This window comes from Vanellus vanellus, assembly GCF_965231255.1.
Source record: "Vanellus vanellus genome assembly, chromosome: 10".
Classification (NCBI taxonomy): domain Eukaryota; kingdom Metazoa; phylum Chordata; class Aves; order Charadriiformes; family Charadriidae; genus Vanellus; species Vanellus vanellus.
In genome coordinates this window covers 23,758,763-23,777,637 of record NC_138915.1, presented here as the reverse complement: position 1 = coordinate 23,777,637, position 18,875 = coordinate 23,758,763, and the positions used below count along the sequence as shown (strand labels likewise).

Genomic DNA, 18,875 nt, shown 5'->3' with positions numbered 1-18,875 from the left:
ATGGCTCTAAGACTTTATCAGTCAAAGACGGAAAAAAGATCCTAAACTCAAGGGTATGCAAAGGAGTATGTTTGGCAAAGACATGCCTCACCAGACATGTGGGGCTAAGATGGTAAAAACACCAGGGAACCCAGACGTGAGCTGGGAACAATAAGAGCAGAGTATGCCAAAGGAGGGATTTTGAAAGAGCTTTACTGAAAATATTAATTATGGACTTCAGCAAATGAATTAAACTACTGTAATGCAAATACTGTGTGAAAGAAATAAGTAATTAGTATAATTCTATAAACATGGGGGGGGGGAAGCGTACTCCTGAAATTCTAGCATGGTTTGGGATGTTCGGAAGAACTAGCAGCTGGCCACCTCTTAGGGTTAAATTTTGCACGTGCGGCGGATGTGACGCTGTGAGAAAGCGGGTGGGGGGTGTCTTGCTGTGGCGGCGGCGAGGACCCTGTGCAGGGTGAGCTGGGTGAGCGGGGACCCCCGCTGGGGCCAAGCCGGCTTGCCTTACCTAAACACGCCTGTAAAGCTGCGGCATACAGATACCATAAGTAGATGTACCTAATTTATCACTCTGTTACTAGGCAGGTTTCTAGGCAGGCTTCAGCCTAACTTTGTATATTTTGCAGTTACTGAAATAGCTCTGATCTTTTTTGGGGTGAGTTCTAGCTGCGGAGGTACGACATCCGTTCCTTCACCAGCACCCATTCTCTTTAATTCTTCTTCACTTCTTACCGCTTTTGGGACAAAATTAGACTAGAAACTCTAGCCCAGCTCAAACCCATCCAGCGGGTCGGGATGGCCACTCCAAATGCCCGTGCCCGGCGTTCCCCCGCGGTGGAGTGGGTGAGAGCGCATCCGATGGACCCGGGGCAGCAGGGTGGGCTCCAGCTGCCGGCCTTGCTTTTTCCCTGGGGGAGCTCCACAAGGTACTCATGTGTTTTTAGTAGACGGTTAAACTTTTTAAGAGGGTGGCAGAACACCGGAGACCAGTAGGTCGAGGGAGGTCATCCTCCCCCTCTACTCTGCACTGGTGAGGCCACAACTGGAATACTGGGTCCAGTTTTGGGCTCCTCAGTTCAAGAGGGACAGGGAACTGCTGGAGTGAGTCCAGCGAAGAGCAACTAAGATGATTGAGGGATTGGAGCATCTGCCTTATGAGGAAAGGCTGAGAGAGCTGGGACTTAGAGAAGAGAAGGCTGAGGGGAGACCTTATTATGGCGTACAAGTATCTAAAGGGTGGGTTGAAGGAGGATGGAGCCAGGCTCTTGTCAATGGTTCCCAGTAACAGGACGAGGGGTAATGGGCACAAGTTAGAACACAGGAAGTTCCGTTCAAATCCACGGAAACACTTCTTTACGGTGAGGGTGACAGAGCACGGGCACAGGCTGCCCAGGGAGGTTGTGGAGTCCCCTTCCCTGGAGATTTTCAAGACCCGCCTGGATGCAGTCCTGAGTAATGTGCTCTGGGCAATCCTGCTTTAGCAGGGGAGTTGGACTAGATGATCTCTAGAGGTCCCTTCCAACTCTGAAAATTCTGTGATTCCGTGATTTACCAGAATTTATTTCCAGTAATGGCGAATCTCAGTGGGACTCTTTCCAATAGTTTTCTCTTTTAACCGTTATTATTAATGCAGCAACTATTGCCCTGGTGGCAGTTCTGAAAACCCGTAGCCCAAATGTTACCCAGTTCTGCATGTGCCAAAGTCTTATAGTTCCTGAAAGTACCCCAAAACCCTAGAACAAGATTGGCTGAGCATCTCTGCTCTCCTGGTCTCACAGAGCAGGAGCTCCAGGCTCGGTCCTCTGGAGATCAACCTTGCCCTGGTGGCCCATGGGCTCTGCAGGGAGGCAGCCCAGCCTCTGGAGCAAGCCAGAGCAAAAGATTCCCGCCAGGGGCAGCCACGGTGTAGGGCTGTGCCCCTCGTCACTCCAAAAATCCTGCTGGAGACCAGAGGGGGAAGGAAGGGGACTCTGCACCAAGCAAAGAGCTGCTCTCTCCCATCGTACAGCGGAGGAAATGCCGCGCTGAGCCTGCTCCATCTGGCCTCCATCCCCTTGAATGGCTCTGAGGAGCACGTTCAGGACATTCCCACTTCCTAGAGAAGTTCCCACAGTGCCTTTGCCAAAGTAACCCTCACTTCTCTCAAGGCCTCTCGACTTCAGCTTTGCAACAGATAAGGCATATCATTAATGAAATAAATCACTCGAGTAGCTCACGTTCAGCATTCAGAGGCTCTCAGCAGACTACGTGGGGGCTGGGAAGACGGGGTGAGAGCGGGGTGGGGTACAGTGCCTAGATGCAGGCATTTGTACCGAGTGTTGCTGGACGGGGCTTTGAGGAACTTGGTCTGATGGGAGGTGTCCCTGCCCAGGGAAGAGGGGGCTGGAACGAGATGATCTTTAAGTTCCCTTCCAACCTAAACCATTCTATGATTGTGTGTGAGGTGCTGCCCTTCAGCATGTGTCCTGTTCACAGATTTCTAGAGACCTTAAAAAAGAACCCACACAACAAACCCACAGAGCAACGTGTTATTTTTATTCATGGCAGTTTCCACTGTCTCCTTTTTCTCCCTTGTCCTGTTATCAGAAACAGCTTGCTCCAGAGTCAGTTTAAAACTCCTCCGATGTTTTCCTGGGCTCGTTGAAGACTTGAGTCGCAACAACCAGCCTCGCAAATGGCAGCAGGTAGGGAAGAGCCACATGGGCTACAGAAAGCTCAGGGCTCTTCAGCTGTCCTTGGGATGATGTTCTAAGAGCAATCCACCAAACACAAGCGGTACAGCAGTCGCAAGCAGCGTTAGCATCCCACCGATGCACGCAATGGCTTTCCTGCTGGGGATCTGAAATGGGCACAGGCTGTTATTCCCGGCACCGAGAGACAGCTGGGGACACGCTACAGCATCCCTGTCACATGCCACTGTGTCCCAGTGGTGATTTCCACAGTTTTCTTGCTAGCATCTACACTTGGTTCGAATTTCATGAACCAAAACGTTTGAAAGGCGGACACAAAACAAAGATGAAGCAGTGTGTGTCTCGGACTCCATGCATTCAGCTACCAAATAGGTGTTAGTTCATCTCTGGGGACAACGTGAAGGCATTTCTGTAGCCAGTTCTCCCTCATCAGTGACGCCTTAAAAGGCATAATAGAAAAGCCACCCTCTTGCTTACACTATATGGCCATAAGGAAAAGATAATAGTTGTCAGTACGAGGGGATCAGTTCTCTCTAAGCCACCCTTCAGACCTGAAGAAAATGTCATCAGTACCAATAATTTGGATATAGGCAAATCCATCCACTGCGTCTGCTTTCCCCACGTGCCGTCACTGGCATGAATGCAAACAACTGGGACGGGAGCGCAAAGAGAATGAGGCATAGTCCATAAAAACGGCACTTCTTTAACTCCACCAGTATAAATCTCTGCTGCCTGCGTGGTTTGGGGCAAGCTAATGGGATTATTTATGCTGCTGTGCATGCGAGTAACTTTGCTGCATTTGACAGAAGCAGTCTGGGCTCGTATGAGCAGGATTTGGGGCTCTGCTGTGAGTTTGTGGGTTGTTGTGAAGCATTTCATATCAGAAAGAGCTCCACTTACAAGGTGGTTTCCTGAAATAAACTGGTTTTTGGTGTCCAATCTTAGAGCATCTATTAATGTTTGGCTTTTAGTATTTAATATGTTGTTTCATGTATAACAGTAGTCTGAGACGCCCACATAACAGCAGATCGCACAGACAGGCTGCCTTGGTGCTTACCTTTTCTTGCACTGGCCGATCAACATAAATATTATGAGGCTACTTGACAAGCTCAGAATGACTGGAATGAGGATAAATAGCTGGTTGTCCTCTTTTCTGGACACTGCGAAGATAAATGACGTCAAATAAGAAAACCTTAGCTTCCAGAACAGGTCATATTACCTCTTACAAAGCTTGGGCTCCAGTGGTGGACACCAGCAGATGCCCACGGCAGCCGTCAGCACTTGCTCCCAAACAGGCTTTATAAAGGATGTAAAAGAAACACTGGTTCCATACCAGAGAAACACTCCTGCGTCCATTCACTCCAAAAGCCCCGGTCAGCACAGAAAATATTTGTTCTCCCCCTGACACGAACACACGAAATGCGGCTTTGATTTGCTCTGGGAATTGTTAAAGCGGTCTCCATTTGGGTTGACACAGACTGAGAAACAAAACAAGGGAGAACAGATGTCAAGGAATTACGTGCCACCACCGGTGGCTCTCTGGCATGTCTGAGCACACTCTCCAGGCTCTGCAAACCCTTGGGTTATGTTTTGGCGGTTTTAAATGATTTCGTAATAATTTTGGACCGATAAGGTGGTTATGGAGATGAATCTACTGAAAATACATACATCTGCCGGGGGCGGGCATCATGTATGTTGCCATTGATGCCTGTTAATTTATGGAATCTTTCATTAAATTAGCTAAGAAGACTCACATGTAGAATATGGCAATCAAAGAAAAAAATATCCTTCAGATGCCCCCTATGATTAATTAGTTCTCACCGGTTTTGCTGTCAAAACTGGGCCTGGATAATGCACAAGGAAAAAGCACCGTGCCTAAAAGACGTGTTGTGTCCCAGGCCGCTTCTTCGGAGAGATTAGAGTTCTAGTTTCACTCGAGCAGGTTGTGCCGCCATGTTCAGGCACATGAACCACAGCGGTTTACGTTTGCGCGGTGACAGCTTTCTGGGGTACCAGGCAGGCGGCCTGAGGACCCGCTCGCCCGGGGACCCGCGCCGGGGTCTGTTGGGGCGAAAGCAGACGCTGTGGCCGGCGCTCAGGGCATTGAGTGGGAACGTGTGCCGTGGCTACACCGGCGGCACACGGGGTAGCTAACGCGGCGTCGGCGGCCGGGTGTGAACCCCGGTTTCCCGGTGTGCCTCCCCGCTGAGGCCATGGGACCCCCCCTTCCCCTCCCTGCGGCAGGGGGCCTGTTGTCCCTACCGCCCAGGCAGCCTCGGCCTCCCCCTCAGCCTCCGCCAGCTGAACCTCGTACTCCAGGCACTGGGGCGGCGTTTCTCCCCCCGGCGGGCTCCACGCCACCCGGAGCTCCTCGGCCGCAGACATGGAAACCACCAGCTGCTTCGGGGGCGAGGGCTTTGCTGGAGGTGGGGGGATAAAAACAGAGAAAGGTGAAGAGGAGCCATCAAACAGCTCCTGGTGGGAAAGGCTCTGGTTATCCACCAGTCACCTGGCTATTTGTCCCCTGACATTTCCATGTGGGTAAATGCACCAGCGTGGTCAGCGCTCATAACAAAGAGTGAGTACATGTAGCAGGTTGTACATCACGCTGTGCTTCGCTTCCTTCTGATGGGTCTGAAATCCACTTTCGCTCTCGCAGACCCCACCGCACTTTGTGCTCGCTTCTCCCCAGCCCTCAGCTAGGTTTGGACAGCAAAGCCCAAACATCTCTCCTGCCCTCGCAGGAGCGGCGCAGCGGTTTCAGCTCCAGCAGGAGTAAACGAAGCCACCTCTGTGCCAGTGCTGCTAGAGCCAAAAACCCCATAGCGGCTCGGCAGACCATTTGTGTCCCAAGGTGTGTCCAGCTGCTGAGCACGGTACTTGGATGCACCCCGTGACCCTCCAGAGTGGGCACTGAGTGGTGTGGCCCTCCTGCAAGCACTGCTGGAAACCAAAGTCCTGTGTGACACGTGCCACAGCCCTTTCCCCACAGGGGAAATCCACCCAGACACACTACAGCCACCCATCTACAAGAGCGCACATTTTTTTTGAGCCCCCATCCTCATGCAAGCGGTGGCCCTCAGGTGCATGGTGGCCATGCGTGTCCTCAGAGCCCCGCTGCTCTTCCGCCGGTGTTACCTAGGTTGTGAAGGCGCAGGGTGACATACAACGGCCGTAGGAGGGTGGCTGCCGCTGAACCGTTGACACAAATGCTCAGATCCTTATATTCTGCCTGGCTCAGGTTTTGCAAGGTGCAGCCAACGTTTATGCCGTGATCCTGAATATAGTCATCGCACTGCGCGGTGTGGTCCAGCCCCTCGTACCTGGCGGTGTAGTAGGAATACAGAAAGAGAAAAATAACCAAAGCGATGGCAGTTGCTACTTGCGTAAGACCTTTTTTTTAAGATTGGACCTAAGCCTCGACTATCACTTGTCTCCTGTGCACCCTTTGCCTTTAGCAAGTGACCCAAAGCACAGTCACCTGGACGTCTGCTATGGGAGAAGTGTGGGGAGGAGAGGGAAAAAAAAACAAATTAACATGTCTGTAGGCTGTGTCCGTCTCTCCCCAAGCCCATTCCTGGAGCACAATAGGCCTCACAAGGTGCCACCATGTGAGTGGAGCAGCCGGGGCAGGATCTGGCCCCTACTCATGGAGACACCCATCCTCCCATGGGGCACGTACGGCACCATCAGCCACCACCTCGGGAATCACAGAAAGGTCCCCTCCCAAGCCAAAATGCAGCAGTTTGTGGCAGGGCACATGTGCTATGAATGTGATGAGTGTTAACGAGCCGCTGCGGCCGATTGCGGGTAGGTCTCGTGCATCTACACGGGCGTGTAATGGAAACGCAGGGGTGGGAGCGAGGAAGGGATTTGCTGGTTATTAGCTAATGTGCAGCCACAAACCTCTCCTCTCAAACTGTCAGCTGGTGTTGGGGGCCACTCCCCCAAACTTAGCTGCTGGCACCGTACCAAGCGGTGGTTTATACCACCTTTTAAGGCTCCCGCTGGGTTAGTGCCCTTGAGGCAGGGCTGAATGCGGCCTCTGTACCCTACACCTAATGAAAGTCCCCCTGCATGGCGCGTTACGGTTTGGGGAAAAACTTCATGTGGTAGTGCTGTAAAAATCAACTCACAGGGATCAAAGGATGCCGCGGCTGTGTTCCCACCCACTCTCGTTATACAATGGGGCCCAGCTCTAAATGCCTGGGTTTGTTACAGGCAGTTAAATAAGGGTGGGTTTGTTGGGGGGGGGGAAGGTTGTGGTTTTCTTTTTTTAGGAACGAATCATGAATTTCAGTGGTTTCCTTCAAGCAGACCTTTGTAGTTAGCAAAAGAGTTTTAAATGAGTGTTTCTGCTTTGAAGACTATTTCCAAGAGCTACATGGAAACTATTTTTAAAAAGCAGCCATGGTTCTCTCCACGTAGCCCAAAGGCATGAATCCCGATGATTTCCTAACTAGTCATCCTTACCATAGCATCATAGGAATTGAAGCACAAAAACAGCATTTCCTTTGTCCAAACCCACTAAGTCTAACTTTGTCTTGCAGAACAGAACCCTTAAGCAGCAGTATAAAAGAAACAACTGAGAAACATACATTATTACTACATTTTGGCAGCATGGTTGCTTGTATGAGATGTGCAAAGCCTATGAAAATATATTTGAAAGAAGCCCTGCTCTTTGTAAAGGGTTCGCTGAGCTTGGTAACCTCCCGCTGAGTCCTATCCTATAGAGATATATGCACTGTGACCAGGGGAACCGGGCAGCCAGAACAATCTGGGTACATTCAGCAAAGGGAAAGCCCAAGGCTTCATGATGGACAACATGCAGAAAGCACTCCACGGCAGTGAATAAAAGGGAAAGGAGGAAGGGGGAAGGCACTCCCTGTAAAAAGTCAGCACGAGCCTGATTTTAAGGGAGGCGGCAGGGCATGGATTTGGTATTTCCAAGGCACGTGTTGCTTGGAGCATTATTTCTGCTCGTTCTGGGTGGTTCATATAAGAGCATCGCCAGCCGTAAAAGCATATTTGCTGTGGCAATTTAGTACCCTGAGAGGTTCACAGAATCACAGTATGGTCGGGATTGGAAGGGACCTCTGGAGATCATCTAGTCCAACCCCTGCTTGATTGCTTGCTGGACGTTTTTCTATTTTGCTGATACATACCAATAATATAGTCCATAGTGTGCTCCGCGAGGAGCGAGGAGACCTGGTTGCCAAGTGCACTTGAGGTATTCCCAGTCGTGATAGATGCACTGGAAATTCTGAACCTCTGATTCCAGTTTTCCTGTCAAATGGGAAGGAAATAATCACTATTTAGCAACGCAGCAGTCAGGCCCAGCAAAAATACCATTTTATGCCTTCAAACAATTGTGTGCTGTGGTTGAAAGACAAGAAAAGGAAAAGGCGGCCAGTCACCATTATTAGATAGTTTTGCGGCCGAGTGCTCTGTTTCCTATAAAAGCCAGTTCACCGTACTTAGAGCAGAAAGATGCATAACTGACCTTTTCATTCAGCAGCGGCGCTCATGCAGGGCACCCCAGTAACCACAGCCGCAGGCAGCGGAAGCAGAGATGCTCTGGTGTCTTACACCTCAAGAAGCCCAGCGATGGCTCATCCATCCAGCAACCCTCGGGCCAGCAGCGATTCATGCAACAGGCTCATGCAAAGAGCAAAACCGCAGCGGGTACCGAAGGCTGCTCCTAACCTTGCAATGGGACCTGAAAGGTAGCATAAATCCAGTCACTTTGCACCTCCGCGTCATCGGTACACCGGCCTTGGAGCAGCGTCTGTACCTTCACCTCAGCAGTCCTGCTGAGGTCAAATCCAACTCTGAATTTGAGCTTCCTAGTAAAAATAACCTGATTGAAAGACAGACTTTATAAGCACCGCTAATTGGGCTGCAGAATTAGCTGCCATTGCTCCCGCTCTGGCTGCCAGTAGGCTCGTTTGTGTGCCTTAATGTTTCTTTACGTTTCTGTCCTGCTTGCCCTGCCAGTGCTTCTCCAGCACCCTCGTGCCACCCGCTCTGCCCGACCTCGCTGGCTCTCAGTCCCTCCACCCCATGGCACACCGGCCACACCAAGACAGAGCAGACTACAGGTCAAGGGGTGCCCACCAGCCCGCAGCACCAGGGAGGGTCTGACAAGGTTACCACCGTAAATCCAGATAAAAGGCACTTGTTCCTGACGTGAGATAATCAGAAACAGAAGGAACAATGAGTCTCGTTGATGGTTCCCATGGGAAACGTGACCACAGCCTGCAGGACGGAGCAGCGGCCAGGCAGCGCAGCGTGGGCTCCCCACCGCACGCCGCTGGGCTTAGCCCTTTGTGGGACATTCTGAGCACTCCCTCTGAAGGTTTTTCTTCTTTATTTTTTTCCTCAGACTTACTGCCCCTTACTTTACGCAAGGGAAAAATGAGTTGGCGAGAGTTGCAACGAATGGCGAGAGAAGGTGTCGCGTTAGCCCCATCAGGACAGAATGAATGTGCTGTAAAATGGATGTGCACACTGCAGCGGGAACTGCAATGGCACAGCCCACAGTCAGGCTTTCTGTCAGCAGTCCCAGAGTATAAGAAAGAGCCGTGTTGAGCCATAGAATCGTTTTGGTTGGAAAAGACCTTTAAGATCATCGAGTCCAACCGTTAACGCAGCACTGCCAAGCCCACCACTAAACCGTGTCCCTCAGCACCACGTCTACACATCTTTTAAATATCTCCGGGGATGGTGACTCAACCACTGCCCTGGGCAGCCTGTTCCAGTGCTGTTCCGTGTGTTTCTAACCGACATCGATGACTCTTGCTTCTGCTAATGTCCGACAGAGTGTTTTCAGACTCGTTCTTCTTTGTGACCTTATCTGGGGTCAAGGTTTTGGCAAGGTACCAGAGGTGATTTATTTTTTTTCTACTTTTTAGATCTGCCTTGTATAAGACACTTTTATTACTTGTGATTTAGGGAGTACTGATGTGTTTTTTAAAACCGTTTTTGTTTTTGTTTTTTTTTTTTTCCTTTGTGCCTTTTAAATGTCAGTTAAAATCATCGCAGAAGAATCTGCACAGCTGCACGCTGTTGCGTGGCTGGGAGTGTGATGTGCATCATGACCGATGTCGGGACAAAGAGCCCCTTCCCATGCCCTCGCGACTGCACTCCGTAGCTGAAATAGGATGGGAGGCACCGTGCTCCTCCACCTCTGCGGGCTTCCATGGGATGGCTGGACCAAACACCACTCGCGTGGTGGCCGAGCGCAGCCTGGCGGCTTTGCTGCCTCGGGTGGACAAAGCGGATGACCATGCAGAAGGCATTCACAGCGAGAGGCTGGGGTCCACACTGCTCACCCGATGTGACTGCTCCTTCTCTCTCGCCCTGCTCTCTTGAACTGGCCGCTCTCCAGCACCCCCCCCCCTTTAGGAGCGTGCAAAAAAATCTCGCGTTCTTTCGATGCCAGTCTGTAGTTTGGGTCGTTGGGGGACATCCTCGGGGTATTTTTCCTGCGTTCCTCAGTACCTTGCACCAACCAAACAGCCTACTGCTGGGTTTCTCCTCTCCCCGTGCCATTTACCTTCCTAACCCTTGCAGCAGCTTTCATCTTCTAAGCACTCCCAAAATACATTCCTGCAACCCGCCTTGTGCTGTGCCTGTTTGCTATTGCCCTGCTACGCATCAAGGAGAGAAGACTGACAATTTTATCATAGAGCTGAGTTAAAGTCAACCATATCTAAAAGACAAAAGTAAACGGTAATTAGAAACAGCCTTCTGGATAAAGGGAATGTTAGATCATTAGGGTAATTAATGAAATGGAATCCTTTATTTATTCACCACTTTACATCCCTAAGGATCGGTTGACATTGAGTTTCAGTTCAAGCCCCGTGAAGACTTTCTGAAAAGTGCGGTGCCTTTTACGATGAGGAACACTACTAGATACTCTTGGATTGCTTTTGGCAGCAAGCACCCCACCCTCTGACAGCAGTGGCCCCTTCTCTGACCGCTGCTGCTGTTACACTTCAAAACACATTCCCTTCTGGCAAAAGGTTCAAACCACTGGAACCATCTGTTTTTTTCATGGAAAGCTGGAACTGCTTCGGTACCACTCCTCCTTGAAATGCAAACATAAAGCCATGCACTAAAGGCAGAACACCAGCCTGGATTTAAGAGGATTGAACAGCGCTTTGTCTTACCTTCCAGTCTCTGTCACCAGCGTTGCGGTATTCAAACTTGTATTTCACTGTGCATTCGTCGAAGGTTTGTACATTGGGTGGAGGTTTCCACTCTATATCGAGAGAACCTAAGAGTCCGGGATCAGTGATCCGAAGGTCTTGTGGGGGAGCAACTAAATCGGAAACAAAGCGGGGGGGTAAAACAGAGTGTCGATGCACAGAAAGTTGAAGAGCTGAGAGCTGGAGGTGCTGGGTGTGGGGGGACGCACCGCTGGGCCAGGTCCAGCCCCGGCTCTTCAACAGCCTGTTCTCAACAGACACGCACCACCTCTACTCCTGCCCTCCCACCAACACCCAGTTTTTGCTGATGCTCAGAGAAAACACTCAAGGACCATTGAAAAGGCACAAAGAATGCCGCGTCTTTGAGACTCTTTTTCAAGATGTTTTCAGCAAAACTGCTGTCCTGGGATGACCTTTCCAGTCCCACATTTGCTTACTTTTAACTTATCGACTGTCAGGACAAGTAACCTCGCAAACATCGTGTTCAGCACGTACACCAACGTAGGATGACAGATCACAGCGTGCTGTCAGGGAAATTTATATTCCTTAACCGCAACAGACACAAATCACCCATATTGCTTTAAATATTCCTTTCAAGTGTATTACGGATTAATGAAAAACCAAGACAAAAAACATACAGAAGCAGGAAAGCAGAGAGTTAAAATCATTCTTGTCTTGGACATCTATCAGCTCTACAGAAACGTGCTTTTACAGTCAATCTGGCTTTTATTAAGCCATTGTAAGGTGCTGCTGTATGTTAATAAATCAGCATATATTACGGATGAATTCTGCACTAAGACATGCTTCCTAAAAGCCCAGCTCTGTATGGAGCTGTCACTCACATGACAAAAGCTGGTTGGCTATTCAGTTTTATTATTTCAAATGAAGTCTATTTTTGTAACATCTGAGGTCATTTCTCTCCGCTGCCTGGAGGTGAGGTCATCCATTTGGGTTTCTACATGTCCACTGCATGATATACTTTTTTCATGGTGGTTTGGAGCCCATCCTCTGGCAGTGTCAGTCCAGCATTGCCACCACGTCTCTGTTTGAGTCTGGCCTCCAGGTCGCTGGCTTCTCTGCCACCTTTTTCATGTCTTCATCAGGATTTACACCATTTTTTTCCCCTCTATTTTTTTAATAAATCCATCGTGAAAGCAGACCCTGAGACTATCTTTCAGTGGAAGATGGTTGATATAAATCAAACTTTAATGTGCTCCTTGGAGAGGTCGCAGAGAACATCGTTGGAGGATTTATTTCTTCAAAGGAAACTCTCCCAAAATGAAATGCATCGCCGGCAGCAGCCTTAAGATCCCACTTTTCCTAGCGTGTGAAGCTCCATGAGAGGTTTGCCGTTACGTTAGATGGCAAAGTCGGATATCATGGCAATGTGTTTAGGAAGGTGCTGGGGCAAGGAACAATAGACTATAAAAATTTGGAGAAAAAATAGATTTTATGGGTTTTTTCTATGTAACAATTAAAGCAGTCTCCCTCCCACCAGCTGTGTGTCCCATGAACGCAGCCTGCGTTTGGAAGGGGGTTTGCTCCAGCTCCGGGAGCTTGTATTCTTGTATTCAGCAGTGCCATGTTTCCACAGGAGACGAGGGACTGATATCACCACTCTACGACAGACACAGGTTTCCCAGCCAGGGCAGAGGAGGGGGAGTAGAGGGAACTCTGCCTGTGCACAGGGTGGTCAAGCTGGGCTCTTGGGGAGAATCAGAGGTGGGAGCGGAGGGGGAGATGAGGGCATCTCACCCACCTCCTGCGTCTGTGCAAACATTTGCAGGAGAGGGAGGGACAGCGAGTCTGCGGGACCAGCGCTTGAAGAGCTGCAGCTGCTGCAAAATGGATGAGCGACTGGTCCAGAACAGCCATTCAGGAGGGGGGTGAGAAGGCGAAGGGGTGTTCCTACCCTCGGCCAGCCCAGGCTGAGAGCCCGCCGGGCCGGCGAGAGGGAGGGCTTCCACAGCACCCATTGCACCGTGGCCTTGGGTCCTGTCATGGTGCTGGCCATTTCCATACCAGGCTGGCCAGGGAGAGCTGCTGGCAAGGCTGCGAGCCGGACTCTCCTGTGCTCAGGAACCTCCTCCTGAGTGGGTAAATGCTGAGCCTTGCAGCGAGGCGAGCGAGGAAGAGAGAGCCACCAGCCTTTGTCATGAGCCTGGTGCTAAGCTGGCCAAGAGAGGATTAGATCAGTCAAATCCCCGGGTCAAGAAGGACAGGGAACTGCTGGAGACGGTCCAGCAACGGGCTACGGAGATGATGAGTGGACTGGAGCATCTCTCTTGTGAGGAAAGGATGAGAGACTTGGAGCCTTTCAGTCTGGAGAAGAGAAGACTGAGGGGGGATCTTATCAATGCTGATAAATCCTTCAAGGGCGGGTGCCGGGGGGATGGGAACAGTCTGTGTTCAGTGGTGCCCAGTGACAGGACAAGAGGGAACGGGCACAAACGTGACCATGGGAAGTTCCATCTCAACCTGAGGAGGGACTTCTCGCCTGTGGGGGCGGCAGAGCACTGGCACAGCTGCCCAGAGAGGGGGGGGAGTCTCCCCCTCTGGAGCCATTCCAAACCCGCCCGGAGGTGTCCTGTGCCACTGCTGGAGGTGCCCCTGCTCTGGCGGGGGATGGCACTGGGGGAGCTCCAGAGGGCCCTTCCCACCCTCACCAGACTGGGATTCTGTGAAAAACAGAATTTCTGACTGGAAATGGTAACGCTCTGAAATTTGTTTCGATCCTGATCTTGAACAAAACAGTAATACATTTTTCCAAACAATTGCAACTGTAAACAGCAATTCTTGAAAAATAAATTTTGACTGCATTTCAGAGGGAATGGAAAAGCTTCTTTTTGGGATGTGGCGTGCATTCTGGCATTTAATTGTTTTTTAAATATCAGCAGTGCCTCTTGCAGTTCCTCATTTTCACAGTATTACACGACAAATCAGTCTCACTCACATCAGTCACACAGGACTAGAAATACTCTATTTCGTTATCCCTTCTTGAAGGAAAGCTGCTCCTGAATGTTTCTTGGGAAAAGAAAAAAGACCAAACCAACAACTCCTCTACTCGAGCTGCACAGCGGGGAGTCAGGTAGACAACCTGAGACAACCACAGATCTCCTTGGCCACCCACTCCCGGTTGCCGTGCTCGCTTTGGGGATGAACTGCCTGCTGGTCTCCCACCGCCTCGCCCCGCGCCGTGCCGTGGGTGATGCAACCAGCAGGAGGTTGTGCAATTTTCCACCTATTTGGCCAGTGGAAAAACGGCAGCCTGCCAGGTGGCCCCCACCCATATCTTCTGGGTCTGCACTTCGTGCCGGTCGGAGAGGTGCTGGTGGCTTTCATGCTTTGAGAAGCCCGTTTTAAAGGCGATGCTGCTTTGCTTGGCATGGTAGCGGTGTTTCTGCTGGCTGATGGGACAGGGAGGTCTCGGTGGCCTCTTGGCCAAGTTGTCACCTCTCCACCGTGCCCCAGCTGCAAGGCTGGACTTGCCTGCCACCGCAGTGGAGAAGGAAAGCTTTTGGGTGCAAAGTCCCAGCTACAGGAGCCCGAAAGGGCTGGGGCTGGCAGGTGCAGTGCCCCAAAGAGGTGCTCGAGGGATTGAAGCAAAGGGTGCCATTGCTGTGGATGATAGCTTGCAGAGCAGTATTTTTTTTTTTTTAGAAGAAATTATTATTCTCCAGTTATGAATAAGCCCTGTGTTTCTTACACAGTCTGTCCGGCTGGGACGGCGCTCAGGAACATTTATGTATCCAAGTGGTATTTATCCTCTAACTCTATACCAAACAATGTCTTTGCTGTGCACCAAAGGCAGTTTCTGCTCCTTTTGGAGTTACACAGAAAAATATCCACCAAACACACAATGTATTTACACAATTGATTACAGGTTTATAAATCAGCCACTCACCGTAACACACACACACGCGTGCGCACACACAAGAAAAGCTTCGGTTGAAGGACTGACTTCATAAAGGGCCCGAGTTAATGTCAGACACGCGTTAGGCAGCAACACGAACTGCACGCCGGGCTTTACCTGCGGTGTGGGCAGAGGAGGAGGAGGAGAAGGAGGAGGAGGCCAGGCATCCCCACACCAGCGCCGCGGAGAGGGCACAAAGCCACCGGAGAGCCATTCCAAGGTAAGGACGCGGCCGCTGGAAGGTGTGCGGCGTCAGAAACGGGGTCCCGGGGCACACGTGCGAGGAGGCTGGAGAAAATAAAGCGGAGTTGAAAGGCTTCAGCGCGTCGGTGGGGCACTGGCATTCCCTCTGCCGGGGCAGAACTGACAGCACGCGCCTTTTCACTCGTTTACCGAGGCTGATTAATCATTTCCCAGAGGACGCTTATTTGTGACTTTTGGGGATGGCAACACATGGATGACTTTGGCTTCATTTGAAATAGTTTCTGGCTAGCTAAGCACATTCTCTGAAGGCAAGTCAGCCTGTACTTCAGTCACCGAGCCGTCTGCCGCGCGTCTTCTGAGGAAAGAGTGATGCAGCCGAGTGACTGACCTGCCTGCTGGGGGGGAAGCGCCTCGGACCAATGACATTTCCATTAAAAAAATTAACAAACCCAAACCAGAATGCCTGAGCCTTGCCTTAGCCAATAAACTGACACAACTTATGCAACTGTCACAAGTGCTTTTGGCTTTTCTGTTTCAGGATTTGGTGACTCAATGAAAAAAAAAAAAAAAACTGCAGAGAGAGAATTTCTTTTCTAATTCACCCTCCAACAAAAAAAAAAATGGTAAGAAGGCTTGTGAGTTCTTAGTTGTCATGGTCATTTTTGAAGGGGACAAATTTCTCTCCCTGGGCGGGTCTGCTGGAGGGAAGGTGGGGACTGAGAGGGAGAGAGGAGCAGAGTTTCCAGGGAGGACACTTCTCCCCCCAGATTTCGTGCTGAAGGTGGGTAGGAATCGCTGCCTACGGACACACCAGCCCAGCCTGCTTCCCTATGCCAGAAATCACATGGATTACAGGTAAAAAGAATAGATACATAATTTTTTTTTCTTTAATTTTTACATATAGACACAGGAATAGGTATAGATTAGATAGACATTGGGCGGGGGGGAGAGATAGATCACATAGATTAGATATACAGATATCAATCTTTCTGAAAGCCTGAGGCCGCTGGTTGTGTAAGCACATGGCGACATCGACATGAACACAGAACGCATCGCTGAGCTCCTTTCGGGTTACAAACTCACTTCACCTTGGCCGCGCAGCCGTGGCTATAAAAGGGGGACCCCGTTTTATCCTCTGGCTCTGCAGCACCCACGTCTGCGGTGCGACAATACGAAACTGGGGGTCTGCTGAACGGCAGAGCTTCAAGTCAGAGGGACCTTGGGAAATCTGAGGGTTGGGGCCAACAAAAACCTCATTGTTTGAAGAAGCAGTGGCTCCGGGGAACCAGAGGAGACAGGTTGTGCTGGGGTCAGGGGGGTAGTTTAAATTAACCAGAAATTCTAACTAACAACACACGACAGCAATTAAAAATATACAACCATTTTAACAGCTAATCTTCAGATTAAATTCATATTAAATCCCCCCAAATCCATCACGTAAGTATAAGCAATACCAGTAATTTTTCTGTTTCGCTGTGAAATGAGAACATAAGGAGAAGTGCCAGTCAGAAGAAATGACCGGAATTACTTCTTAACAGATCAAACATGACACAAAACTTGTGTCAGTTCAAACTTGGCTGCATGCATAAGTCTCTGCCTGAGAAAGGTCTCATAATTCAGTACAAGGATGCGATGACGAGGAGAGCTGGCTTACAGAGCTGGGAAAAGCCGCAGCTATAACTCACAGCATCCAAGGGCTGCGCGTGAACGTTAGTGGAGGAAGCTTTTTCCATTTCCACTACAGCGAATTTTAATGCATTCACACGCTTTCACAAGGCAACTGAAAATAAACAAAGGCTTACGCAGAAAGATTTAAAACCAGTGAACTGCTCTTACCTGGACCTCTAAGTGCATGGGAGCCCCTCTGCCTCCGGAGTGCCGAGCTCCTCAGCAGCCTCGTGGCTGTTCTGCTCGCAACTTTGAGTTTCCTAGAGATTTGGAGGTTTTTTAGAGGCCAGCCTGTTCTCTTCAGGGGTCAGATGCCACATTGCAGTGTTATGGCACTTGCCGCATGATCAGAGGCTTTACTGAGCTAGCACCAGAGAGGACGCTGCCGGGATTTACGAGGTGTCGGTGCTAATTGTTGCTATAACTGTGCTCAAGCAGGTCAAAGAGATGTTTGAAGTGTTTAAATGACTCGTTAAAATTAAAAACAAATGGCATAATCGGTGCAGGCTGTCTGCCGGAGGCTGCCCGAGCCCCTCGCGGCGGCGGCGGCGCACAGCTGTCCCCGGCACCCATGCCGTGAGTCGCCTGGCGCCGCTCTGGCTGGTGGTCCCCGGGGCCAGCCCTGGTTTGACCCACCGCAGCCCCTCGCCCCGAGGCTGCCGCCTCCGCCGGCTCCGCAGCCAACCCAGCTGCTTCTCAGAGCTCTGCAGGGAATAAATAAAATCATCCATCCCCTCGCTCCTCTCCTCTGGGCTACTCACTCACCGTGCCCCGTGTATAGCCTTGCTGTCACCATAGACTTCATCCCTCCATCACCCTGCGGGCACCCCCTCCTCGCCCCAAGGCTGGAGCACCCCTTGCAAGGAGCGGGTGGCTTCAACCACACCTGGTTTTCCCCAGGTGAGGGCTGTGGTACCGAATACACCTCACTGAAAAAACATCTTGTGACTCCTATTGCTGTGCTAAAGGATCAGACGGGGTCATGATATGGGTGGGTCATCTCCACGTTGCCTTGCGTGATCGGAGGGAAGTTGGTTGCAGTAACTCCCCTCCAGGAGGAACAATAAAGGATGTTTCGGAATGAGTGGAGCTGCGGTGCACGTGCCCCGACAAGCAACGGGCTGTGGCTGAGGCTGGATCTTCCCGTAGCCAAATTTAGGCATATTGAGAAACAGTTCAGACATGCTAAAAATAGGAGAAGCGGCACCAGGAACTGAAGGAGCGCTTCTCGTTAGGAAGAAAACTGCCTTCCAAGCGCCTGTCCAAGACTTACGGTGTCACTGTTTGAATTGATACCCGAATGAACGTGTTATTGCTTCCCAGTTGGAGTCAACGGGAATGTTTTGGAGCAGCAAAGGCAGGATCAGGCCCCTTCCCTGCTGCCAGTTGTCCTCTCCATTTCCCCATGTACACACAGGTAGACCCGCAGAGCTGGGGGAGGCACGGGCACTTTTCAGGTGTGAAGCCATTCCCATCATTGCATAGCTGTTCTGGCTCCAAGAAGATGCTGTGAAGGCAAGTGCCAATGGAAAACGTGTGGCCGTCCTTCACACTTTTTGAACTTTCAAGGTAGTTGCAGGCAAGATTTCAGAACTTTTTTACCTTTTGCTCTGCCAAAGACAAAAAGCGATCCCATACTTCTGGTTATAGCAACTCCCTCCTAGAACAGACACCAACTGCTCTGTGCTGGGTGAGACCGCAGCTCTGAGATGAGAGTGGGGAAGAGCACTCGGACTGTGAAGAGCAGTTAGTCCTGCTGGGTGCCAAGGGGAGCTCTGAACTGGGGAACCAGGAAGCCCATGACCCACCACTGTCCTGATCCACGGTGGCACTTGATTGGGAAACAGCCCCAGAAGACCACGGGGGCTTCGCTCATGGTTGGAGACCACTGAACAGGTGAACAGTCTTTTCATCTTTCCGAGGCAAAAAGCAGCCAAAATGGGTAACACAAACCCTCTTGCCTTGAGCACCCTGTGAATTTTGGGGATGAGGGCGTTGCGGGTGAGTTCTCCCTTCACTGCCATTGCACAGCGCCGGTTGTTTGCTTCTTATTTTATGCAATGGATGGGAGAAAAAATTCCCTTGCTGCTGGTAAATGTATGGCCCTGCTTTCAGAGTTATGCAATATTAGGATTTAACATTCATGTATTCTCATTGTGTAAGCTACTTAAGCAGAAAAGGTCA

At 50.6% G+C, this 18,875-nt stretch overlaps 1 protein-coding gene across 1 annotated transcript; it reads right to left on the bottom strand.

The window, feature by feature from the left end:
- Positions 1–2,582: 2,582 nt before the first annotated feature.
- Positions 2,583–12,920, bottom strand: IL13RA2 (interleukin 13 receptor subunit alpha 2; the record flags this gene model as incomplete). Its single annotated transcript, XM_082488471.1, has 10 exons — positions 2,583–2,842; positions 3,751–3,853; positions 4,027–4,171; positions 4,956–5,113; positions 5,832–6,016; positions 7,859–7,979; positions 8,400–8,553; positions 10,868–11,019; positions 12,666–12,744; positions 12,819–12,920. The coding sequence occupies 10 exons, from the start codon at positions 12,918–12,920 to the stop codon at positions 2,800–2,802; spliced, it is 1,242 nt and encodes a 413-aa protein (XP_082344597.1). The 3' UTR covers positions 2,583–2,799.
- Between the last annotated feature and the right edge of the window lie 5,955 nt (positions 12,921–18,875).